Genomic DNA, 26,951 nt, shown 5'->3' on the forward strand with positions numbered 1-26,951 from the left:
TCATCCATGTCAAGAATAAACAAGTGCCCTGCAGAAGCTGGCTTCCCCTTGGTGAACTTCCCTTGGTGTCTGGCCTGGCAAGTCTTATATGCCTAGTAGCTCCTTTACTTTCAAACTGATTAAAATTTTTTTTCATTTAGCATTTCTGCTTAGTCTTCTATAAACTACCTCATTATTGAGAAAGGCTCAACAACAAATTTTTGTAATGTTATATATTTCCATCACCTAATTGGCTTCTGGGTTTTGCTATTTACCAGGCACTCCAGGAATAGGAACTATAAGGCTGAATTTGCAACATGCCGGCTGGAGACTGTGCCATTGGAGTTTGGAGACTATCACCCACTGAAACCCATAACTGTAAGTTTTGTCAAAGGCCTCCCTAAATGATATCCCTGTTCCATAAAATTACAGGCAGTAAGGCAGTATTCCTGGGTCTTTTCTGTCTTGACAACAGTAGCTTCTTTTGCATGTTTATATCAATCAGTTTCTTCCCTGCCCATTTTTTTGTGGTGTTGACCTCACCCACCATCATGTTTTTTAAATTAAGTCTTTATTGTTGAAATTATTACGTATGTCCACTCCCCCCCCCCCCCCCCCCCCCGACTCCTGCTAGCCCACTCCCACTGCCTGCCCCAGGCCTTCACCACACTATTGTCTGTGTCCATGGGTTATGCATATATACATACAAGTTCTTCGATCTCTTCTCACCCCCGCCTTCCCTCTGAGATTTCATCAGTCTTTCCATGCTTCTATGCCTCTGGATCTGTTTTGTTCATTAGTTTATTTTGTTCGTTAGAGTCCACATATGTGTGAGATTATGTTATACTTGTCTTTCTCGGACTGACTTATTTCTGGAGTCTCTGTTTTGTTGCATTTATCTATATGCCTATTCTTGTGCCAGTACCAGCGGTTTTGATTATGGTGACTTTGTAGTATAACTTGATATCTGGTATTGTGATTCCTCCAAATTTCTCTTTCTTTCTCAACATTGTTGCGGCTATTCGGGGTCTTTTTTAATTCCATATAAATTTTTGGAGTGTTTGCTCTGTGAAATATGCCATTGATATTTTAATAGGGATTACATTGAATCTATAGATTGCCTTTGGTAGTATGGACTTTTTAATGACATTGATTCTACCAATCCATGAACATGGTATATTCTTCCTCTTTTTTAATATCTTCCTCTACCTTTTTTTCAATGTCCTGTAGTTTTCTGAGTGCAAGTCTTTTACCTTCTTGGTTAAGTTTATTCCTAAGTATCTTAATATTTTTGTTGTGATGGTTAATGGGGGTGCCAGAAGGAGAAGAATTGAAGCAAGGAATAGAGAACCTGTTTGGAGAAATAATGGCAGAAAATTTTTCCTAACCTGGCAAAAGAAAAGGTCACTCAAGTCCAGGAAACAGAGTCTCAGCCAAGATGAACCCAAAAGACCCACAGCTAGGCACACATTAATTAAAATGGCAAACATTAAAGACAAAGAAAGAATCTTAAAAGGCTGCAAGAGAGAGACAGAAAGTTACCTACAAGGGAGCTCCCATTAGCATGTCAGTTGAATTCTCCATAGGAACACTTCAAGCCAGAAGGGAATGTAATGAAGTATATAACAAAATGAAAACCAAGGCGCTGACCCCAAGCCTACTCTATTCAGCAAGGCTGTCATTCAAAATCAAAGGTGATACCTAGCCAGTCTGGCTCAGTGGGAAGAGCATCAGCTGGTGGATTGAAGGGTTCCAGGTTCGATTCCGGTCAAGGGTACATGCCTCAGTTGTGGGATCAATCCCCAGTGCGGGGAGGGGTGCAGGAGGCAGCCAATCAATGATTCTTCCTTATCATTGATGTTTCTATCTCTCTCTCCTTCTCCCTTCCTCTCTGAAATCAATATATTTAAAAGAAATCTAGGTGAAATAAAGAATGTCACAAAAAAAAGAGGAGGCTAAAAGAGTTTTTAATACCACCAAGCCAGCAATGCAAGAAATGCTAAAGGGACTGCTCTAAAAAGAAGAAATAGAAAGGGAAGAACATAGGCATAAAGAATAAGAATGGCAGCCCTAGTCAGTTTGGTTCAGTGGGTAGAGCATCGGCCTGTGGACTGAAGGGTCCTGGGTTCAAGTCTGGTCAAGGGCACATGCCCGGGTTTTGGGCTCCATCCCCAGTTGTGGGCATGCAGGAGGCTGCCGATCACTGATTCTCATCATTGATGTTTGTATCTTTCTCTCCCTCTCCCTCCCTCTCTAAAATAAATAAAAATATATTTAAAAAAATGAATAAGAATGGCAATAAGTAAGTACTATCAATAATAACCTTAAATGTAAATGGCTTAAGTTCTATCAAAAGACATAGGTAGCTGAATGGATAAGAAAACATGACCCATATATATGCTGTCTACAAGAGACCTATGTCAGAACAAAGGACTCACACAGACTGAAAGTGAAGGGATGGAGAAAAATTTTCCAGGCAAATGGAAATGGAAAAAAAAAAGCTGGGTTAGTAGCAATACTAATATCTGACAAAATAGAGTTCAAAGTGAAGGCCATAACAAGAGATAAGGAGTGCCACTTCATAATACTAAATGGATTGATACAATAAGAGGCTATAACTCTGGTAAAGATATATGCACCCAGTACAGGGGTATCCAAATATATTAAAAACAACTTCTGGAGGATATCAAGTGAGAGATTGACAGTGATACAATCATAGTAGGGGACTTTAACACCCCACTGACATCACTGGAAAGATCATCTAGCAAAAAACATCAACAAGGAAACAGTAATCCTAAACAATACACTAGATCAGTTGGAATTGACATTTTCAGAATATTTCACCCCAAAGATACAGAATAAACACTCTTCTCAAGTGCACATGGGACATTTTCAAAGATAGACCTCATGTTAGGACTCAGGCTAAGTTTCTACAAGTTCAAGAAGATTGAAATTATATCAGGCATCTACTCAGATGACAAAGGCATACAACTAGAAATCAACTACAATAAAACCAAACATATGGAAGTTAAATAGCATGTTATTAAACAATGAATGTGTTACCAAAGAGATGAAAGAAGAAATTAAAAACATCCTGGAAACAAATGAAAATGTACACACAACAATCCAAAATCTATGGGACACAATAAAAGCAGTCCTGAGAGGGAAGTTCATAGCACTACAGTGCTACCTAAAAAAAAAAAAAAAACACAAGAAAAACTTGTAGTGAGTTGTCTATCACTAAAACTTAAAGAATTAGAGAACAATAAGAAAAGCCCAGAGTAAGTAGAAGGAAAGAAATAATAAAAAGACCAGAGTGGAAATAAATGACATAGAGACCAAAGAAATAATACAAAGAAACAATACAAAGATCCATAAAACCAAGAATTGGTTCTTTGAAAAGATAAACAAGATTGATAAACCTTTAGCCAGACTGATCAAAAAACAAAGAGAGGACCCAAATAAATTCAGAAATGAAAGAGGAAAAGTAACAGTTGACATCACAGGAATACAAAGGATTCTAAGAAAAATACTATGAATGACTATATCCAACAAACTGGATGATCTGGATGAAATGGACATCCAGAAAAATATAATCTTCCAAAACTCAGTCAGGAAGAACCAGAAAACCTGAATGGGACGGTAACTACTGATGAAATTAAAGCAGTAATGAAAAAACTTCCAGGAAACAAGAGCCGTGGTCCAGTTGGTTTGGTAAAACAGTTTTACCAAACATTCATAGAAGAACTAACACTGATCCTCCTCAAACTATTAAAAAATTAAGAGGGACACTTCCAAGCTCTTTCTATGAGGCCAGCATTACCCTAATTCCAAAACCAGATAAAGATACTACAAAGAAAGAGAATTACAGGCCAATATCCCTGATGAACATAGATGCTAAAATCCTCAACAAAATATCATATTAGATCCAGCAATACATTAAAAGATTATACACCATGACTAAGTGGGATTTATTCCACTTGGGGCTGCAAAGCTGGTACAATATTCTCAAATCAATAAATGTTGTACATCACATAAACAGATTGCAATACAAAAATCACATGATCATATCGATCAATGCAGAAAATGCATTCGACAAAATTCAACACCTTTTCTTGATAAAAACTCTCAGCAAAGTGGGAGTAGAAGGATCATACTTCAACATAATAAAAGCCATATGTGACAAACCTATAGCCTACATCATACTCAGTGGGAAAAACTAAAAGCATTTCCCCTGAGAACAGGAACAAGACATGGATGCTCACTTTCACCACTCTTATTCAGCATAGTACTAGAAGTCCTAGCCATAGTTATCAGAGAAGAAGAAAAAGTAAAAGCCATCCAATTGGAAAAGAGGAAGTAAAACTTATTATTAACAGATGACATGGTATTGTACATAGAAACCCTAAAGACTCCACTGAAAAAAACTACTAGATTTAATAAATGAATTTGGCAATGTAGCAGTATAGAACATTAACACCCAAAAATCTATGGCATTTTTATACACCAATAATGAGCTCTCAGAAAGAGAAACTAAAAAAAAAAATCCCATTTACCATTGCAACAAAAAAATTAAGATGCTTAGGAATAAACTTAACCAAGGAGGTAAAAAATTTGTGCTCGGAAAACTACAAGACATTGAAAAAAGATAGAGGGAGATACAAACAAGTGAAAGAATATACTGTGTTCATGGATTGGTAGAATCAACATCATTAAAATGTCCATACTACCCAAAGCAATCTATAGATTCAATGCAATTCCTATTAAAATACCAATGGACTATTTCACAGATCTAAAAGAAACTCCAAAAATGTTTATGGAATGAAAAAAAAAGACCCTGAATAGCCACAGCAATCCTGATAAAGAAGAAAGTTGCAGGGATCTCAGTACCAAATATCTATAATAATAAAAGCATAATATGCTAATTAGACTGGATGTCCTTCTGGATGATGCCAGGGCTGCAAGGGAAGCCCAGGTCCCAGGTGCCTTCCGGCAGCCAGAGGGAAGCCTGGGTCCCGGGTGCCTGCTGGAGGCCAGAGGGAAGCCCGGATTCCAGGTGTCTGCCAGCGGCTGGAGGGAAGCCTGGGTCCCAGGTGCCAGAGGGAAGCCCGGGTCCCCGGTGCCTGCCATCAGCTGGAGGGAAGCTTGGGTCCCAGGTGCTAGCGGGAAGCTGATGCCGGCAGCCAGGGGAAGGAAGGCTTACTCTTGCATGAATTTCATGCATCGGGCCTCTAGTTAAGCTATAATACAGAGTCACTGTGCTCAAAACTGCCTGATACTGGCACAAGAACAGACATATAGACAAATGAAACAGAACAGAGAACCCAGAAATCGACCCAAGCCAATATGCTCAATATTTGACAAAGGAAGCAAGAGCATACACTGGAATAAGGACAGTCTCTTCAATAAATGGTATTGGGAAAACTGGACAGGTACACGCAAAAAAAATGAAACTAGACCATCAACTTACACCATTCACAAGAATAAACTCAAAATGGATAATGGTCTTTACTGTAAGTCATGAAACCATAAAAATGCTAGAAAGAAGCATAGGCAGTAAAATCTCAGAGTTGCTCATAGCAATATGTTTACTGATAAATCTCTTAGGGCAAAGGAAACTAAGGAGAAAATAAACAAATGGGACTACATCAAAAGTACAAGTTTTGCACAGCAAAGAAATCATCAACAAAATAACAAAGAGAGTCCACTGCATGGGGAAACACCTATATATAAAAGCCTAAGCGACTGTTACGACCAGTTGATCAAACGACCGGTCGACCAGTCGCTATGACGCACACTGACCACCAGGGGGCAGACAGGAGCTGCCCCCTGGTGGTCATTGTGCTCCCACAGCAGGAGTGCCACTCAGTCAGAAGCCAGGCTCACAGCCAGCTGTGGCAGCAGGCGCAGCAGGGCTGTGATGAGGGAGCAGCATGGTGCCTGGCCCCGGCTGGGGCTCCTCCCCTTCCGCCTGCTGCTTTGCACACTGCTACATCCCCTGAGGGGTCCCGAATTGTGAGAGGGCACAGGCCAGGCTGAGGGACCCCACCAGTGCACTAATCCATGCACCGGGCCTCTAGTCTGTAATAATAAAAGCATAATATGCTAATTAGACCAGACAGCCGAATGACCTTCCGGATGTCATTCTGGATGTCCTTCCAGATGAAGCTGCGGTGGCGGGGGTCGAGCAGAGGCAGTTGGGTGATCAGGCAGGCAGGCAGAGCGGTTAAGGGTGATGAGGCAAGCAGACGAGCAGTTAGGGGCAATGAGGCAGCCAGGTGAGTGGTTAGGGGTGATGAGGCAGGCAGGCAAGCGGTTAGGGGCGATGAGGCAGGCAGGTGAGCGGTTAGAGGCAGTCAGGCAGGCAGGAAGAGGTTGTTGGGGCAATCAGGTGGGCAGATGAGCAGTTAGGGGCGATCAGGCAGGCAGGCGAGTGGTTAGGGGCGCTCAGGCAGATGAGCAGTTAGGGGCATCAGGCAGGCATGCAGAGTGGTTAGGGGCATCAGACAGGCAGGCAGAGTGGTTAGGGGAGATCAGGTAGGCAGGCAGGCGAGTGGTTAGGAGCCAGCAGTCCCAGATTGCGAGAGGAATGTCCGACTGCTGGTTTAGTGGGATGGGGCCTAAACTTGCAGTCCGACATCCCCTGAGGGGTCCCGGATTGTGAGAGGGTGCAGGCCGGGCTGAGGGATCCTCCTCCCCCTTGCCCCCCATGAACGAATTTCGTGCATCAGGCCTCTAGTATTTGATAACAATACATCCAATAAGGGGTTATTTCTTTTTTTTTCTTTTTTTTTTTTCAAATTTTTTATTAAGGTATTATATGTGTACATATCTTACCATTGCCCCCCCCACCCCACTCCCATACCTGCCCTCACCCCCCAATGTTTTGCATCCATTGGTTACTCTTATATGCATGCATACAAGTCCTTCAGTTGATCTCTTATTTCCCCCACCTCTCCCTAACCTTACCGCTGTAATTAGACACTCTGTTTGATGCTTTACTGCCTCTGTAACTATCTTTTGGTTCATCAGTTTATAATGTTTTTCATTATCCCTAAATGAGTGAGATCATGTGGTATTTTTCTTTCATTGACTGGCTTATTTCACTTAGCATAATGTTCTCTAATTCCATCCAGGTGTCTACAAATGGTAGTAATTCCTTCTTTTTTATGGCAGCATAGTATTCCATTGTGTAGATGTACCATAGTTTTCTGATCCAGTCATCTGCTGACGGGCACCTAGGCTGTTTCCAAATCTTAGCTATTGTAAATTGTGCTGCTATGAACATAGGGGTGCATATATCCTTTCTGATTGGTGATTCCGGTTTCTTAGGATATATTCCTAGGAGTGGGATTACTGGGTCAAATGGGAGTTCCATTTTCAGTTTTTTGAGGAAACTCCATACTGTTCTCCACAGTGGCTGCACCAGTCTGCATTCCCACCAGCAGTGCACGAGGGTTCCTTTTTCTCCGCATCCTCGCCAACACTTGTCGTTTGTTGATTTGTTGATGATAGCCATTCTGACAGGTGTGAGATGGTATCGCATTGTCGTTTTGATTTGCATCTCTCGGATAATAAGTGACTTTGAGCATGTTTTCATGTGTCTCTTGGCCTTCCTTCTGTCTTCTTTCGAAAAGATTCTATTTAGGTCCGTTGCCCATTTTTTTATTGGATCATTTATCTTCCTTTTATTAAGTTGTATAAGCTGCCTGTAGATGTTGGAAATTAAACCTTTATCTGTGATACCATTTGCAAATATGTTCTCCCATACAGTGGGGTTTCTTGTTGTTTTGTTGATGGTTTCTTTTGCTGTGCAAAAGCTTTTTATTTTGATGTAGTCCCATTTGTTTATTTTCTCTTTGGCTTCCATTGCCCTAGGGGCAGTATCACTGAAAAAGTTCTTTTGGCATATGTCTGAGATTTTGCTGCCTGAGGATTCCTCTAGTATTTTTATGGTTTCCCGTCTTATATTTAAGTCCTGTATCCATTTTGAGTTTATTTTTGTGTATGGTGTAAGTTGGTGATCTAGTTTCATTTTTTTGCATGTATCTGTCCAATTTTCCCAACACCATTTATTGAAGAGACTGTCTTGACTCCATTTATGCTCATGCCTCCTTTGTCAAATATTAATTGCGCATATTGGTTTGGGTAGATATCTGGATTCTCTATTCTATTCCATTGATCTATATGTCTGTTCTTGTGCCAGTACCAGGCTGTTTTGAGGACAGTGGCTTTGTAATACAGCTTGAAATCTGGTATTGAGATCCCTCCTACTTTATTCTTCTTTCTCAGGATTGCTGTGGCTATTCGGGGTCTTTTTTTATTCCAGATGAATTTTTGGAGAGTTCTTTCTAAGTCTGTGAAATATGCTGTTGGTATTTTAATGGGGAGTGCATTGAATCTATAGATTGCTTTGGGTAGTATGGACATTTTGATGATGTTGATTCTACCAATCCATGAACATGGTATGTTCTTCCATCTGTTTACATCTTCCTCTATCTCTTTTTTCAGTGTCCTGTAGTTTTCTGCATATAGGTCTTTTACCTCCTTGGTTAGGTTTATTCCTAAGTATCTTAATTTTTTTGGTGCGATGGAAAATGGGATTGCTTTTTTAGTCTCTCTTTCTGTAAGTTCACTGTTGGTGTATAGAAATGCCATAGATTTCTTGGCGTTAATTTTGTATCCTGCTACCTTGCCAAATTCATTTATTAAGTCTGTTAGTTTTTTGATAGAGTCTTTCGGGTTTTTTATGTACAATATCATGTCATCTGCAAATAAGGACAGCTTTACTTCTTCTTTTCCAATTTGGATGCCTTTTATTTCTTCTTCTTGTCTAATTGCAATGGCTAATACTTCCAGTACTATGTCAAACAGGAGTGGTGAGAGTGGGCATCCTTGTCTTGTTCCTGTTCTTAGGGGAAATGGTTTTAGTTTTTGCCCATTGAGTATGATGTTAGCTGTGGGTTTATCATATATAGCTTTTATTATGTTCAGGTATGATCCTTCTATTCCCACCTTGTTGAGAGTTTTTATCAAGAAAGGGTGTTGGATTTTGTCAAATGCTTTTTCTGCATCAATTGATATGACTATGTGATTTTTATCTTTCAATTTGTTTATGTGATGTATCACATTTATTGATTTTCGGACATTGAACCATCCTTGTATTCCTGGGATAAACCCTACTTGGTCATGGTGTATGATCTTTCTGATGTACTGCTGGATCCGATTTGCTAGAATTTTGTTGAGGATTTTGGCATCTACATTCATGAGGGATATTGGCCTGTAATTCTCTTTCATTGTGTTGTCTTTATCTGGTTTTGGTATTAGGGTGATGCTGGCTTCATAGAAGGAGCTTGGAAGTGTTCCTTCCTCTTGAATTTTTTGGAATAGTCTGAGGAGGATAGGTTTTATTTCTTCCTTGAATGTTTGGTAAAACTCTCCTGTGAAGCCGTCTGGCCCCGGGCTTTTGTTTGCCGGAAGCTCTTTGATGACTGCTTCAATTTCTTTCATAGTTACTGGCATATTGAGCTGTTTAGATTCTTCCTGATTGAGTTTTGGAAGGTTATATTTTTCTAGGAATATGTCCATTTCCTCCAGGTTGTCCAGTTTGTTGGAATAGAGTTGTTCGTAGTATTTTTTAACAATCCTTTGTATTTCGGCGGGATCTGTTGTTATTTCACCTCTTTCATTTCTGATTTTGTTTATTTGGGTCCTCTCTCTTTGCTTCTTGGTGAGCCTTGCTAGAGGTTCATCAATCTTGTTTATCCTTTCAAAGAACCAGCTCTTGGTTTTGTTGATCTTTTGTATTGTTTCTTTGGTCTCTATGTCGTTTATCTGTGCTCTGATCTTTATTATTTCCTTCCTTATGCTTACTCTGGGCTTTTCTTGTTGCTCTTTTTCTAACTCTTTGAGTTGTTGGGTTAGGTAATTTATTACCCCTCTTTCTTGTTTTTTGCAGTAGGCTTGTAGAGCTATGAACTTCCCTCTCAAGACTGCTTTCGCTGTGTCCCATAGATTTTGGATTGTAGTGTTTTCATTGTCATTTGTTGCCATGATGTTTTTTATTTCTTCTTTGATCTCTCTGGTAACCCAGTCATGGTTTAATAGCATGCTGTTTAGTCTCCATGTGTTTGATTTCTTTGGGTTGTTTTTATTGTAGTTGATTTCCAGTTTTATGCCACTGTGGTCTGAGAAGATGCTTGATATGATTTCTATCTTCTTGAATTTGAAGAGACTTTGCCTATGTCCCAACATATGGTCTATCTTTGAAAATGACCCATGTGCACTTGAGAAGAATGTATATTCTGTGGCTTTGGGGTGAAATGTTCTGAAGATGTCAATTAATTCCATCTGGTCTAGTTAGTCATTTAGGATTGATGTTTCTTTGCTGATTTTTTGTTTAGAGGATTTGTCCAATGGTGATAGTGGGGTATTAAAGTCTCCTACTATGATTGTATTGCTGTCAATCTCTCCCTTGATATCCTCCAGGAGTTTTTTTATGTATTTGGGTGCTCCTGTATTGGGTGCATATATGTTTACCAGAGTTATTTCTTCTTGTTGGATTGCTCCCTTTAGTATTATGAAGTGGCCTTCCTTATCTCTTGTTATGTCCTTCACTTTGAGATCTATTTTGTCAGATATAAGTATTGCTACCCCAGCTTTTTTTTCAGTTCCATTTGCCTGGAAAACCTTTTTCCATCCCTTCACCCTCAGTCTGTGTGCGTCCTTTTTTCTGAGGTGGGTTTCTTGTAGACAGCAGATATATGGGTCATGTTTTCTTATCCAATCCATTACCCTATGTCTTTTGATTGGGGCATTTAATCCATTTACATTTAAAGTTATTATTGATAGGTACTTATTTGTCGCCATTCCTATTCTTTACACCTGTGTTCCTTCTTCGCTTCCTATTTCTTTTTTTTTTTTTTTTTTTTACAGCAGACCCTTTAGCATTTCTTGCATTGCTGGTTTGGTGGTAATAAATTCCCTTAGTCCTTTTTCGTCTGTGAAGCTCCTGATTTCACCTTCAATTTTGATTGATAGCCTTGCTGGGTACAGTATTCTTGGATTCAGACCCTTCCTTTGCATGACTTTGTATATTTCATTCCATTCCCTTCTGGCCTGATGAGTTTCTGTTGAGAAATCAGTTGCTAGTCTGATGGGGGTTCCTTTGTATGTAACTTTCTGTCTCTCTCTTGCCGCTTTTAAGATTCTTACTTTGTCGTTGGTGTTTGCCAATTTAATTATAATGTGCCTTGGCGTCGGTCTTTTGGGGTTCATTTTGCTTGGGACTCTGTGAGCTTCTTGGATTTGTGTGGGTTTTTTCTTCTCTATATCAGGGAAATTTTCTGTCATTATTTCTTCAAACAGGTTTTCTATTCCTTGCTCAGCTTCCTTTCCTTCTGGAACCCCTATTATGCGGATGTTGTTTTGTTTCGTGTTGTCCCAAAGTTCCCTTAGGCTCTCCTCCTGCCTTTTAATTTTTTTTTCTAGAAGTTGCTCTACTTGGGTATTTTTTTCCATCTTGTCTTCTAGCTCACTGATGCGGTCCTCTGCTTCTTCTAGTCTACTCTTGATGCTTTCTATTGAGTTCTTTACAGCAGCGATGTCATTTTTTCATTTCTTCTTGGTTCTTCTTCATTTCCTCTTGGTTCTTACTCATATTGTCGAATTTGTCTTCCATTCTTTTCATCCACCTTATGACCATTTCTCTGAATTTTTTTTCTGGAAGGTTGCTTGCCTCCATTTCGTTTACTTCCTTTTCTGGTGATGCCTGCTTTTCTTTCATATGCGGGCTGTTTCTTTGTCTCCCCATAGTCTCTCTTCTCTGGGTGTCTGGTTATGTAGTTCTCTCTCTCCTGCGTTGATTTAAAGGTACAAAATACAGCACTACCAGGTACAACACACAAGGCACTGAACAGAAATGTGTTCACGATATTAATAATCTCCAATAAAGGTGACCACCAGAGAAAGGCAAATTAGGGGGTAGGAGAGAAAGAAGAAGAGGAAAAAGAAAGAAAGAAGAAGAAAAAAAAAGGAGTGTAAAAATGAAATTGCGAAAAGGGAAAAAAGGAAGATAAAAAAAATTAGAGAGAAAAGAAAGAGACTAAGAGAGAAAGGGAAACAGACTATATATATTGGGGATAAAACTCCAATAGAGCAATCACTTATCCCAGCAAATGCCAGCAACAAGTACCTGGGGATTAATACAAACTACAACACCAACTAATATTGAGTGAGGCAAGGGAAGACAGAAGCACTAAACAAACAAAAAAATAAACAAACACCAACGATAAAGAAGAATAAGCAAAACAATCAACCAAAAAAGCATAAAAATTCGATATAATCTACATTCAAGCGAACAACAACAAAAGGACAGAGAGAAAAACAATTTTTTGGATAGTTAAGACAGCGAAGAGAGAGGTGTGTATGGACTTGGAGTAGGGGATTGGAGATTAGATATATAAGTAGGGTGAAATTTTAACGGGGGTAAACAGAAAGAATAGGGAAAATCTAAAGCAGGAAAGGGGTAAGATAAACAGGACACCGAAAAGGGAAAAGTGAGGAAGAGAGTGATGGCATAAAGGTAGAGTTGAGATAGAGTAAAATGATGCTAAAGGAAAGATAAAAATAGAATGTAGAACATCAATCCCAAAACAAAATGAAGAGAAAATAAAATGACACTTAAAAAAAAAAAAAGATAAAATAGCAGTAGTAATAATATGGATTGAAAATAAAAATGTAATAATTAAAAAGGTAAAATCAAGTGAGGAAAAAAGAAAAATTAGTTTCTTGAGTAAAAGATGCAAAAAATGAAAATAAAAAAATAAAAAATAAAAATAAAATGTGGAGTAGTGAAGGTCATTCACTTCCTCTGTTGTTCTGTTTGGCGCGCCTGTTTCTCAGTCCGGACAGTATTGCAGTTCCCTGCGTTCCACTGCTCTTCAGTGATGTAAGCCAGTCCTGATTTTAAGCAGGCGGTGTGTCTTAATTCGTATTCCTTTATTTTTGATTACACAAGAGTCAATTTGTGATTCAGCCCCTGGGTGGCAGTGTTTCTGGATTGACTTCCGGGTTTATCTATGGCCTCTCTAGGGAGTGTTAGAGCCTTCTTTCCCTGTGGCACTTACTACCGGTTTGTGGAAGTGGGCTGCCTCAGAGCTGGCTCTCCGATGGTCACTCCCCGCTCCGATCCGCAGGTTCCAGAAAAACAACTTTCCCCTGCAGTCTCCCAGGGTGTCCCCAACTGGGTGAACCTATGAATTGGGCTTAGTAATCAGAAGCAAGAATTTCAAGAGGAAAAAGCCCAAGTGTGCGCACTCCGTGGCTGCGCGTAAGTCTAGCACACCCCTGAAATTCTTAGGGTGTCCCTGCACTTCAGATCAAAATGGGTTGCTTTTTAGAGAGCCCTTCTGTTAGCAGCTCTGAGGACCCCCTTCCACATTCACAGATCACGCCAGCCCCAGCAGCCACCGATTTTTCTAGGCACAGACTTCCCTGGTCCTCCAGTTCCCGAAAACGCGCGTTCCTCTCTCGCGCTGGGACCAGAGACCTCACCTTATCCCAGGCGAAATCTGACCTTTCCGTGGTGGAGTGTAGAGCTCCTCTGAACCCGTGTGTTTGCGCCAATTGGGGAGCGTTGTTCTGGGGCTCGCAGCTGTTCCGTGGGTGCCGCAGTTGTGGATTCTCAGGCTTCCCCAATAAGGGGTTATTTCTAAAATATACATGGAACTTACACAGTTTAACAAAAGGAAGACAAACAATCCAACTTTAAAATGGGCAAATGAACTAAATAGACTCTTCTCCAAACTGGACATACAGATGGCCAAGAGACATATGAAAAAATACTCAAAGTCACAAATTATCTGAGATATGCAAATCAAAATGACACTGAGGTTTCACACCTGTCAGAATGATTGTCATTAACAAATAAACAGGTGTTGGTGATGATGTGGAGAAAAGGGACCCTAGTACATTGCTGGTAGGAATGCAGACTGGTATAGCCAGTGTCGAAACCAGTGTGGAGTTTCCTCAAGAAATTAAAAATGAAACTGCCATTTGACCCAGTGATCCCACTTTTGAGACTATATCTCAAGAAATCAGAAACACCAATCAGAAAGAATGTATGCATCCCTGTGGTCATAGCAGTACAATTTACAATAGCTAAGATCTGGAAACAGCAAAAGTGCCCATCACTAGATGAGTGGATAAAAAGCTGTGGCACATTTACACCATGGAATACTATGTCGCAGTAAAAAGGAGGGATCTCTTACCCTTTGAGACAGCATGAAGGGACTTGGAGAGTATTATGCTAAGTGAAATCAGTTAGTCAGAGAAAGTCGAGTATCACATGATCTCATATGGAATCTAATGAACAAAATAGATCCAGAGACATAGCAGCATGGAATAGACTGGGGAGCCTCAGGGAAGGTGGGGGAGGGTGGATGGATGGGAAGAGGTCAGCCAAAGAACTTGTATGCATCTATGCGTAACCCATGGATACAGACAGTAGGGTAGTGAAGGCCTAGGGCAGGGGCTGGGGCGGGTAGAAGAGGTCAGTGGGGGAAAAAAATGGGACATATATAATACTTTCAATAAAGATTTAAAAAATAAAATGGAGTGGAGCCTAACTAGCCCTCCTGGATGTTGCTCTCTCTTTTTAGCAGAGTCTCTGGTTGGATCCTTTTGGCTCAGAGGTTTTCCTGGGCCAATCATCTGCAGCTGGGGAGGGATGGGGGCCCGTGGAACACAAACATGGCTCCATACCCAGCACCTTCATCTGTCCTTCATACTGAAAACCAGGCCCAGCATTGGGAGGAGTTCTCCAGAAAGGAAGGCATTGGCAGTCACTACTTTGCAGTGATGGGATAGCAGTGCTGAGCATGGACACTGTCCTCAGAGTGCAATGACCCTGGGAGCTTGCGTGCCCTGGTCATCACCCTACCTTTGCTGTAACATGCAAATTCTCATGCAGTAGGTCTAGTGGGCCTTGAGATCCTGCATCTTCTATAACGAGTGGGCAAACTTTTTGACTTGAGGGCCACAATGGGTTCTTAAACTGGACCGGAGGGCCGGAACAAAAGCATGGATGGAGTGTTTGTGTGAACTAATATAAATTCAAAGTAAAGGAGCGGAGGGGAGAGCAAGAGAACCCTCTGCTCTTTTGGCTCCGCGGGCCGGATAGAACAGCCGAACGGGCCGGATCCGGCCTGCGGGCCGTAGTTTGCCCACGGCTGTTCTATAAGCTTCCAGGTGATGTGACTGTTGCTTGTTCAAGGGCTGCCCTCTGACTTGAAGGCCCTGTGAGAATGTTACATCACCACCTTCTAACCACAAGGGCCCTGTCTCTTCCTTCCTGACCTTGAGTTCCCCCTTTCCTTACGTGACTGGGATTCAGAGTCATATCAATTTGTCACAAAATAAGAGACCCTGAGGCAAAGAAATTGTTAACTATGGGAAGGAGGGAAATCCCTTTCAAGTGTTTCAGGGGAAGAGTTGGAGGAGATTCCATCTCACCACCATGATTGTTCCCACAGGTCATGGAGTCCAAGACTAAGAAGGTGAGCCGGAAGGGAAGCACCTCTTCCACATCCTCGTCCTCCAGCTCCGTGGTGGACCCGCTAAGCAGTGTGCTGGATGGAACTGACCCCCTCTCTGTGTTTGCAGCCAGTGCTGACCCTGCGGCCAAGGCAGCTGTCAAGGTACCGTATCCTGCTGGCGGTCGTCTTGCTGGTGGTTGGGCCTGTGGGTACAGGAATGAGATTTTCATGGTTTTCTTTTGAAACTGCATGGGAGCTTTCTGGTTGTAACAATTCACAGAATCCAGACATGCACAGAGTGCAGCTTATATAGCAGGTGGCCCTGAAGGTGAGAGGCTGTCGCAGATCCTAAAGATTTTCCTTTCTTTTTAAAAGCATTTTAAAATGCTTTCTTCATTTTCATTTTACTATTTTTATAATTTTTTTTTGGAAAATTTATCCTTGTGTAATTATGCAGTTAATTCAATTAGTTTTTCATATAAAAAGTCAAACAATTAAAATGTTAAGGAAGCAGGAATGTTGGAATAGATTTGCATAGCCTCAGGTCCCCCGGCCCAGCGCTGGGGTGTGGGGTGCGGCTTGAGGTCCCCTGTCAATCCCCACCGGGTGGGGGGCACAGCCTGAGGTCCTCTGTCAAGCCCCACCAGTTGGGTGCATAGCCTCAGGTCTCCTGCCCTGGCCCGGTGCCATGCAGCCTCAGGTCCCTAATGATCGCTCATCACAGCTCTTTATGGCTCGTTATGGGAACCCCGCCTCCGCTGTGGGCGCAGCCATCTTGTGTTACGGGAACCCTGCCTCCACTGTGGGTGCATCCATCTTGTGATGGCGTGATGAAGTGAGGGTCAATTTGCATATTACTTTATTATATAGGATAGCAACAATAACAGTATCACCTTTCTGTATGGCAGGCCTTTCTAAGTGCATTCTAAGTTTAGTTCTCATATCACCTCGAGAGGGAGATCTTATAATCCCTACTTACAGAGGCCCATGCAAAGGAATAGAAATGCTACGTCACATCTGAGCTGGAATTCCAACTGGCCATTCTGATTGCCGAGTCCACACTCTTAGCCTTCATTCTATGCTGACATTCATACATTTACTTACTTTTTTAAAAACGTTATTTGTACTACAATTATACATTACTAGAGGCCCAGTGCATGAAATACATGTATGGGGGTCTGTGTCCCTCAGCCCAGCCTGCACCCTCTCCAATCTGGGACCCCTCGAGGGAAGTCCGACTGCCCGTTTAGACGGGATCGGGCCTAAACAGGCAGTTGGACATCCTTCTCACAATCCAGGACTGCTGGCTCCCAACTGCTCACCTGCCTGCCTGCCCGATTGCCCCTAACTGCTTCTGCCTGCCAGCCTGATCGACGCCTAACTGCTCCCCTGCTGGCCCGATTGCCCCTAACTGCCTTCCCTTGCCAGCCTGGTCACCCCTAACTGCCCTCCCCTGCAGGTCTTGTTCCTCCCAACTGCCCTCCCCTGCAGGCCTGGTTGCTCCCAACTGCCCTCCCCTGCCAGCCTGGTTGCCCCTAACTGCCCTCCCCTGCTGGCCCAGTCACATCTAACTGCCCTCCCCTGCCAGCCTGGTCGCCCCCAACTGCCCTTCCCTGCAGGTTTGGTTACCCCCAACTGCCTTCCCCTGCAGGCCTGGTTCCCCCCAACTGCTCTCCCCTGCAGGCCTGGTTGTCCCCCAACTGCCCTCCCCTGCAGGCCTGATTCCCTCCAACTGCCGTCCCCTGCAGGCCTGGACGCCCCAAACTGCCCTTCCCTGCAGGCCTGGGTCCCCCCTAACTGCCCTCTTCTGTCGGCCTGGTCACCCCTAACTGCCCTCTCCTGCAGGCCTGATCGCCCCCAACTGCTCTCTCTTTCAGGCCTGGTCCCTCCCAACTGCCCTCCCCTGCTGGCCTGATTGCCCAGAGCTGCCCTCTCCTGCCGGCATCTTGTGGCAACCATCTTGTGTCCACAAGGGGGCAGCCATCTTGTGTGTTGGAGTGATGGTCAATTTGCATATTGCCTCTATTATATAGGATTTTTAACATGACATGATGTCTTGGAGAACTTTCTATGTTAGTACTTCTAGAACAGCCGTGGGCAAACTACAGCCTGCGGGCCGGATCCGGCTGTTCTATCCGGTTCTCTTGCTCTCCCCTCCGCTCCTTTACTTTGAATTTATATTAGTTCACACAAACACTCCATCCATGCTTTTGTTCCAGCCCTCCGGTCCAGTTTAAGAACCCATTGTGGCCCTCGAGTCAAAAAGTTTGCCCACCCCTGTTCTAGAACATCCTTCTTATTTTGAATGGTTGCATTATATTCTAAAGAATGGGTATTAAACAGTTTAGTTCTTCATTCCTCTTCTGACATACACAGACGGTTTCTGGTGTTTACTGGTACAGATGGTGGTACCTTGGTCTTTGAACATGTATACGCGTTGTGCATACATGCAGGCATGCCGGGGTTCTGCAGGATAGCTTCCTAGAAGTTCATTACTGACTTAAGGCAATGTGTAGTTACAGTTTGATGGCTATTGCCAAATTGTTCCCCAGAAGGGCTTCACCAGTGTGTACTCCCACCAGCAGTATTTCAGAGTCTCTGTCTCTTTGCACCCTTGCCGACCTGAATATTGTTAGTCATGTTAACTCTTTGCCATTCTGATTGTTGAAAAATTATCTAGTTCAGTTTGCCTTTTCTTGATCCTTTTATTTTTTGGTAATCCTCATCTGAGGATATGTTTTCCATTGCTCTTCAGAGACAGTGGAAGGGAGGAAGGGGGAGAGAGAGAGAAAAAGAGAGAGACAGAGATCCACCAGTTACCTCCCGCACAAGCCATGCCCAAGCCCCAACCAGGTTAAGGACTGGAATGGAACCGAAGACTCTTTGGTGCTCACGCCAAAGTTCTAACCACTGAGCAACTCCAGCCAAAGTCTTTTCTTGATTCTTAATGAGTTTTAGCATATTTTGATATGTTTATTGGCCATTTTTGGTGAATTGCCCTAATTTTTTTTTTTTTAATCATAGCAAAACTTTTGGTAGATGTATTTTATTCTATAGTAAGGTACTGGCTGCCTTTTAAATTTTTTTCCATTGATTTTTAGAGAGAGTGGAAGAGGAGGAGAAAGAGAGAGATAGAGAGGGAAAGGAACATCCATGAGAGAGGGACACATTGATTGGTTACCTCCTGCACATGCCCTGACTGGGGCTAGGGATTGAACCTGCCACTCAGGTACATGCCCTTGCCTTCAGTGCATGGGCTGACACTCTAACCATTGAACTCCACTGGCCAGGGCTGCCTTCTTATACTTTTTTTTAAAAAAAATAAGGTACAATTGACAAAATTATAAGTTATTGGAAGTATACAACATGATGACTGATGTGCATATACATTGTGAAAGGATCCCCCATCAGGTTATTTAACACATCCAGCACCTCACTATTTAACCTTTTTTGTGACAATATTTAAGTTCTCTTAACAAATTTTAGTTATACAATACCATGCTTAGTCAGTGTGTTTGCTTATACTTTTTAATTTTTAGAATAAAATTATGTTGGCATTGAAGAGGCTGACTTGTCTTTCCTTAGGACAGCTCCAGGAAGAAAGGTGATAGAGACCAGAACTCCATTGTAGGATTGGATTTTGAACCTTGGACCAGCAAACGAGGAGAAATCCTTGCCCGGTACACGACCACGGAGAAGCTCTCCATCGTGAGTGCTGTGACTGGACCCAGGGTCTCCCTCAGATATAGTAGTCATTTCTTTTTGTTATGAGTCTCCACCCAATTTCAGTGTGTGGGCTTCCCCCCGCACCAAGCAATTCTACACCACCAGCTGGGGATTCTACAGTTCTTCTCAATCTGACACCATCTACCCAGACATGGATCTGATCCCGCAGATTATGGGCTCAGTGTCACCTCTTTTTTTTTTTTTTTTAAATATATTTTATTGATTTTTTTTACAGAGAGGAAGGGAGAGGGAGAGAGAGTTAGAAACATCGATGAGAGAGAAACATCCATCAGCTGCCTCCTGCACACTCCCTACTGGGTATGTGTCCACAACCAAGGTACATGTCCTTGACTGGAATCAAACCTGGGACCCTTGAGTCTGCAGGCCAACGCTCTATCCACTGAGCCAAACCGGCTAGGGCTGTGTCACCTCTTATTCAAGTTGTTAGAAGGAAGAAAGGGGAAAGTAGGATGTACCCTCTCACTTTTAGAGACTTCCAAGAGTCCCCCTCAACACATCCAGTTAATTTATCTGACAGGTAGCCACAGGCTTGTGCAGATGCAAGGGAAAGCTGGGAAATGTGACATTTTGCCCACCAAAACTCCAGCTGTGAGCAGGGAGGAAAGCGAGACCTTGGTAGGCAACTAGGATGGCGTTGTCCCCTCCCCTCTCTCAGGGCATGTTCTTGATGAGCAGAATGGCAGGGAGAACTGTTGGACTGTTAAATTATTTTTCTTATTTTCTACTAGAGGCCCGGTGCACGAAATTCGTGCACAGGGGGTGCGGGGGTCCCCTCAGTCCAGCCTGCACCCTCTCCAATCCAGGATCCCTCTCACAATCTGGGACCACTGGCTCCTAACTGCCTGCCTGATCACCCCAGACTGCCCCCCCTGCTGGCCTGGTTGCCTCCAACTGCCCCCACACACCCCCTGCCAGCCTGGTTGCCCCTCACTGTCCCCCTCTGCTGACCTGGTCGCCCCTCACCGTCCTGCCTGCCAGCCTCGTCGCCCCACACAGCCTGCTGCTCAGTTGTTTGGTCGGCCCTCACTAACCCCTCTGCTGGCCTGGTCGCCCCACGCAGCCTGTTCGGTCATCCATTCGGTGGTTTTGGTTGCGACAGTCGCTTAGGCTTTTATATATATAGATGTGCATCATTTAACTTAGAGCATTGATTCACATTTGGGAGGAATATTATCCCCCAGAGGACATGCTGCATTGTCTGGAGACCTTGTTGTCACAATCGTGAGGGTGCAGTTGGCATTGAGTAGGTGGAGACCAGGGGTGCTGCTGAACATCCCACAGTGCACGGGGCTCCCACAACAGAATTTTTCAGTCCCTAATGTCATCAGTGCTGAGGTTGTGGACCCTGATGTCAAGTAGGCTAAGTGCTGTCACGTGACTCCAATGCCCTCAAAATTTTGCTATTCGTTCCTCACTTTGACCTGAATTGAGTAGAAATTACAGTCTCCAGTAGTTTCTACTTAGGTGTATTTTCATCCTCTTAGTAAATATTTCTAATTTTCATTTGAACAAATAAATGAATTTTTGGAAAATGATGGGTCTTATTGTCTTAGTGTTACTTAGTGTAACTTAAGTAGTTTACAGGTGTGTGTGTGTGTGTGTGTGTGTGTGTGTTTGTCATACAACCCAGTACGTTTTAGAAATTATTAACAATTTTTTTTTGCCTCTGCAGAATCTGTTTATGGGCTCTGAAAAAGGTGAGTTTTTGTTGTTATTATTCTGATGGGATTCTCTCATTAACTTGAATATAATTTCACAAAAGAAAAAAGTTTGTTATCCAATTCTGACGATTAATTCAACTGAAGCTATTATTTCCTAGATTACATATAGACTTAGTAGAATTGAAATTCATATTTAGATGATGAATGGAAGAGAAGACCAAAGAGTTACTTGGAGTAAGATATGGGCCCACTGCTTGCTTTCAGGGTTGCAGAGCAGTAGTCTCTCCCGTGTAAAACGCAGATTCGCTGGTTAGGGGACCCCACATTTGGACACACTGGCCGCTGGTCACTGATACAGCACATCTCAGTTTTCTCTGCTGAGACATGTGGTCGGAAGCTCCGGCCCAGGGTTCTCAAGCCAGCTGTGCAGCAGGGTCATCCAAGGCTTCATACATCACAGGCTGCTGGCCCCACTGCGTTGTTGACCTAATCCTGAGGAACGGGTCCAGGATTTCTTTTTTTGAAGCTCCCGGTGATTCTGAAGCGATTGACAGATGGTGTTCCTCTGGGGTGCGGGTGAGCTTGGTCTTGTGTTACGTGTAAATTGCCAGTGTGGCAGCTGCAGCTCTCCCCCATTCTCTGCAGGTTGAGATAGCACATTGGGAATCAGGAGAGTAAAGCACCTTTGCTATTGACATAACTTTGACCCCAAACCATAAAGAAGTAAATCATAGCATTGTATATCCAGCAGTTTGGAAAAACAAAAAGATTGCTGATATCTCCTGTGGTGAGAATGTGAACAACAGGGACTCTGATGTTACCCACTATGTAAAGTACTTTTGTACTTTTCTATTAAAATGGGATGCGGGCCAACTCCTTGACCCAGAATTTCTACTTCTAGGATGTACCCTATATCAGAAATCAGAGTTTGTCTTGCAGACCAAATCTGGCCCACTGTTTGGTTTTGCAAATGAAGTTTTATGGAAACACAGCTATGCCAATTGGTTTACAGATTGTCTGTGACTGCTTTTGTGTTATAATGGCAGAGTTGAGTAGTGTACAGAGACTGTACGACTCACAAAACCTAAAATTGTATGTCTGGCTCTTCACAGAGCATTTTTCTAACTTTGCCCACATGTGCGTTTTTAAAGTATGGTCCTCGGACCACAGATGACTGGGAGCCCATCAGAAATGCAGTCGTAGCCCTGCCAGATCTCCTGGAAATAGAATCTGAATGTTAACACATCCTGAGTGATTCCTGCCTGGAGGAACTGCATGCACACATGAGCAGGAGATAGTACAGCAATAATCCTGGCAGCATTGTTCAGAGTGGCCCCTATAGGAAACAAGCACCCATGGACTGTAGAGTAGGAAAAATTGTGTTGTCCTCACATAGTGGAGCAGTGAAAAGGAGTGAACTCAGTGGTGGTTACAAACATTTAATAATATCTATTAAAATGTACATGTGTACACAGTTCTGTATATAGTATATTTCAGAATGAAGGAAATAGAAAAAGGTTTTAAAAAAAAGCAAATTATTTGGAAACTTCTTACTTTAGTAGTTGTTAGTAATTAACTAATGGTACCATGCTCTCAGTGATCCCAGACAAATCTGAGTGAGCACCAGAGCTAAGAAGCCAGTGCCTTAGAAGAATAAATCTAGCTCCTGAAGTGAGTCTGGCAGCAGGAGCAAAGGGCCCTCGATCTAGAACAGATGCCCCTTGAGAATGAGAAAGGCTTTGAAATAGGAGGCGCTGGAGAGCAACAGCCAGCTGGACAGGCACCTAGCCGTGCAGCTGGCTCGTGGCCTGAAGGCTTTCCTTAATCTGTCCACTGTCCCTGCCCATGGAAAGGACTGCACTGACAGATGATGGGCGGAGGCACAACTCGTCCTGTTTGCTCAAGGGGGCTTTGGAGCCCCAGCGTTTCCATTTCCCGGCAGATAGTAAGGTGGTTGTTTAGTTAGTGTAAGGGCACAATAGTCAACACCGAGGCCTTGTTCTTGGAGAACAGTTCAGTGGTGGATGTTGGGCATCTTTATCTGGACCGCCTTTCTTTAGGAATAAGTGATGGAACATAGTAGGTCCTTTTTGAGGCTGGTCCTCCACTCCCAGGGGTAGCTTTTAGGCAGAAATGTTTCTGATGGACCATGGTTAGCGAAGGATGTTGCCGCTGAAGTGTAAAGTCAAAGATGCCTCCGGTGGGGGTGTTGGTGACAGGAAAGCCCCCCGTGTGACAGAGTCCATGTCGTTTAGGCAGAGCCGGGCCTGCCGCGTTCGCAGTGTCGGAGAAGGTTCGGACCAGGCTGGAAGAGCTGGATGACTTTGAGGAGGTGAGCAGGTCATTGGCTGAGCACAGGGCCCTGTGGTCTTCCCTTTCTTCTGCCCAGTGAGCTCTCTCTGCTGGTTGCTCTGATTAATTCTCGAGCTGTGCATTGTGCCTCCTCCTCAGGCGCCACTGATCCGGGAAAGAGGCCCAGGAGCTGCTCAGGCTCAGGCTGGCCTTCTGAAATCGTCTGAGCAAGCCCAGGTCGTCTGGAACAGGTCTCACTGCACCCATGGAGCCATCTCCCAGGAAACGCAGGACAAAGGTCCTGCCTTGCTGCGGAGAGTACGCGGCCCTCTGCTGGGCTTGTGTGTGCTCAGAAAACATGACTCATCCAGTGCATTGACAGACACCATCTCCTGGTGCTGCCATCGCAACAGCTTCCAGTCAAGCTGAATAGAGGGTCCCTTTTTACTGCCTCAGCCCAAAAGGGACACATGCCCCTCTGCTCACAGCCCATTTGCCCAAACTAGTCACATGGCCCCTCCTACTGCAAAAGGGCAGGGAGGGCCCTATCTCAGAGTCAAATGACCAATGGGATCAGTCCCAGTTTTCTGACCCTTCTATGTATATTTCTTTAACAGTGTTCACTGGTTTCCAGGGTACATTCATATAAAAAATATGTGGTTCCTGATCTCCTGTGGGCTAGAGTGACCCTGACCCCTATGAGCTTAGACCTTCTCAACTATAGACAAGGATCACTGAGCATACACTGTACCAGGGGCTGTGCTAGTCTCCACACCGTTGATGCACCCACATGGTGGCCTTGCTCTCTGCATAGATGCTTGCTGTGGTCTGTTCTGTCCTGGTGCCCTCTCTGCTCTAACACCTCCCCCACCCCCGCCTGCTCAGTACTGAGCTCGTCTCAAGCATTGCTTCCTCCAGGAAACCATCTGTGACTGCCCTGGAGTGCATTCCTGTTACCACACGTCTTCCATTCTGAGATGAACCTTTTCTTTGAATGGCCCTGAAATTAGACCGTGTCTCAATTCGTACCTGCGGTCTTTCCTTAGTGGCACGGGAATAGTCGTACTTCTTACAGTGGGCACCGGGTTCAGGGAGCTGTTATTTCCTCCCAAGCCTTTATTTCAGTTTATATTAATGTCCATCTTGTCCTCTGCCTTAAACTCCATTAGTGCAGAAATAATGTCTTTCTGCTTATTTTTGCATCTTGAACATCTGGCACACCGTGCCTGTCACACCGTGGGCGCTGAGAACTGTGTTATCTCTGGCCGCAGAGGAGGCCCTGGGAGGAGAGCAGCTCACCCAGAGCCACGTGGTAGGAAGGGGCTGAGCTGGGAGTCACTGCACGCTGCCCGTCTTTGCAGAAAATGTAAAAAACCTGTTTATTCATAAGACAAAACTATCAATGAAAACTATGGTATGAAAACTATCAATGCACGGGGGCTTATGAGGAAAATTAGAGAGTGAGGCTCAGTTGGTGCTGTTCATAGGGTTGGAAGTCGGACACTTTTCCTTTTGTGCTTACACTTTTCCTCTTGCTTCCCACAGGGATCTCAAAAGGAACTGTTGAATTTGACTCAGCAGGATTATGTGAATCGCATAGAGGAGCTTAACCAGTCGCTGAAGGATGCCTGGGCCTCAGACCAGAAAGTGAAGGCTCTAAAAATAGTCATCCAGGTCAGGTCTAGTGATTTTTTTTTTTTTTCATTTTCTTCAGAACTTCCGATGTAAAATTTCTCTGTGGATAATTAGGGTTTTCCAAGGCCTGCCTTCAGGGTCTGCCTTTTTCATCTGTTCCATTTTCACGTATTTACTGTGAATCTCTGTTTTTCGAGTTGGCCAATCTCAGAGCCACCTGTGCAGCTCCCCAGGTTGTGCATGGCACAGTTCCAAGTCACCGAGATCAGTACTAACGACACCCTCTGAGGTGCGCTTTTCACTGGCCCTATACGGCCCCTGGCTCATTGATGATTTGTACAAACTAAAATTGACCAGTTATATTTTGGGTTTCCTTGACCAGATTTTCTTTGTGTCTTTGGGACTAATAGTTGTATGTTTCTGATATGTACATTTTTGAGTCATAGTCTGCATAATTATGTGACAAAGAAAACATGTTTCTGGTGTTAGGAGAGTTACATTTGTTGATGAATTTGTTGATCTGTGACAACCCTTGGATCACAAGAGCAAGTTCTATTCTGGACCCTTAAGATCATCCTGTCTTGGCAGACCATGCTCAGAAATACACTGTAAAAGAATGTATGATTGCCCTAGCTGGTTTGGCTCAGTGGATAGAGCGTCGGCCTGTGGACTCAAGGGTCCCAGGTTCGATTTCAGTCAAGGGCATGTACCTTGGTTGTGGGCACATCCCCAGTAGGGGGTGTGCAGGAGGCAGCTGATTGATGTTTCTCTCTCATCAGTGTTTCTAACTCTATCTCCCTCTCCCTTCCTCTCTGTAAAAAATGAATAAAATATATTTTTTTAAAAAAAGAATGTATGATTTTCAGAGCAAAGTCAAAGAATTTCTGAACAGCCATTTTAGTTCAGAAGGAAAGATCCCATTTTTGTGAAATGTCACGGCAATGTGCCATTTGTTTTCTCACCTGTTGCCCTGGAGAGAGGGTTAGGAGGCTTTGCACTGGTGCTTGAAGTCTATGAAGGTGCTACTTTCTATGGCAGGTGCTATTTTTTGGGGGAGTTTCATGACCAAGGCCAACTCTCAGTCCTGGTAGAGCTGACTTCCCTTCAATCACTGTTATTTTCAGAGTAAATACCTGTGAAGAAGGGTCCTCTCACCTGGACACATGTGACAGGGTTGTTTACTGAGGGGCTCAAGTGAGAAAATAGCAAAACTAGCAAGTGCTTCTTTTTTGAATATCTATTGGCAGCATCTCTGCATATTGTGGTATAGAACTGTGACTTCTTCACCATGTGGAGATTCGATTCATGTCTTTGCAAAGAAAATAACTGAACATGTTTCATTACCTCCACATCTGATTAATTGTAACTGTTTTACTTTCAATACCTTAAAGACTGCCTTCTTTATTTAATAAAGACACTGAAGCTGCAGAGTGTGGAGAAATGAGACTAGTTCACCTTATTTGCTCTGCAATAGGGTTTTTGTTTTTGTAGCTTTATTTAAATACTAGAAGTCCGATGCATGAAATGCGTGCAAGAGTAGGCCTTTCTTCCCCCAGCTGCCGGCACTGGCTTCCCTCTGGCACCTGGGACCTAAGCTTCCCTCGCAACCCCGACTTTGTCCAGAAGGTCTTCCAGAAAGACGTCCGATCTAATTAGTATATTATGCTTTTATTATTATAGATATTTTACATATCCTAAAATCCACCATTGTAAGTGTGCAATTCAGTGATTTTTTGTGAGTTTACAGTTGTGCAACTAATACCCAATGTTAGAACATTTTTGTTATCCTCCCTTTCAGATTCCCTCAAGCATGTTTGCAATTAAATCCCACTGCCACTTCCAACCCCAGGAAACCTGCTTTTGACTCTGTAAACTTGCATTTCCTGACCATTTCATGCAGGTGGGATCATTCACTGTGTAATCATTTACATCTGCCTCTTTCCTTAGCATAAGGTTTTTGAGGTTCTTTCATGTTTCACTGCCAGTACTTTGTATCTTTTTACTGCTGATTGGTATTCTATGGTATGAATAACCCTCTTTTACTTATTCATTAATAAGTTAATGGACAGCCCTAGCCGATTTGGCTCAGTGTATAGAGCAG

The 26,951-nt window shown here is 43.3% G+C and overlaps 1 protein-coding gene across 4 annotated transcripts in view; it reads left to right on the plus strand.

Moving 5' to 3' along the window:
• The window catches only part of VPS35L (VPS35 endosomal protein sorting factor like), a 147,667-nt gene that overhangs the window by 2,841 nt on the left and 117,875 nt on the right, over positions 1 to 26,951 (plus strand). For 2 of the 4 annotated variants that reach the window (XM_080681846.1, XM_080681844.1), the window contains exons 2-7: positions 258 to 357; positions 15,513 to 15,677; positions 19,101 to 19,223; positions 20,935 to 20,959; positions 23,179 to 23,255; positions 24,761 to 24,889. In XM_080681846.1, coding sequence (XP_080537972.1) covers positions 258 to 357; positions 15,513 to 15,677; positions 19,101 to 19,223; positions 20,935 to 20,959; positions 23,179 to 23,255; positions 24,761 to 24,889 — 619 coding nt within the window. The remainder of the gene's footprint in view (positions 1 to 257; positions 358 to 15,512; positions 15,678 to 19,100; positions 19,224 to 20,934; positions 20,960 to 23,178; positions 23,256 to 24,760; positions 24,890 to 26,951) is intronic. The other 2 variants (XM_080681845.1, XM_080681847.1) reach the window with 2 other exon arrangements.

The sequence above is a fragment of the Plecotus auritus genome (genome assembly GCF_963455305.1).
Source record: "Plecotus auritus genome assembly, chromosome: 7".
Classification (NCBI taxonomy): domain Eukaryota; kingdom Metazoa; phylum Chordata; class Mammalia; order Chiroptera; family Vespertilionidae; genus Plecotus; species Plecotus auritus.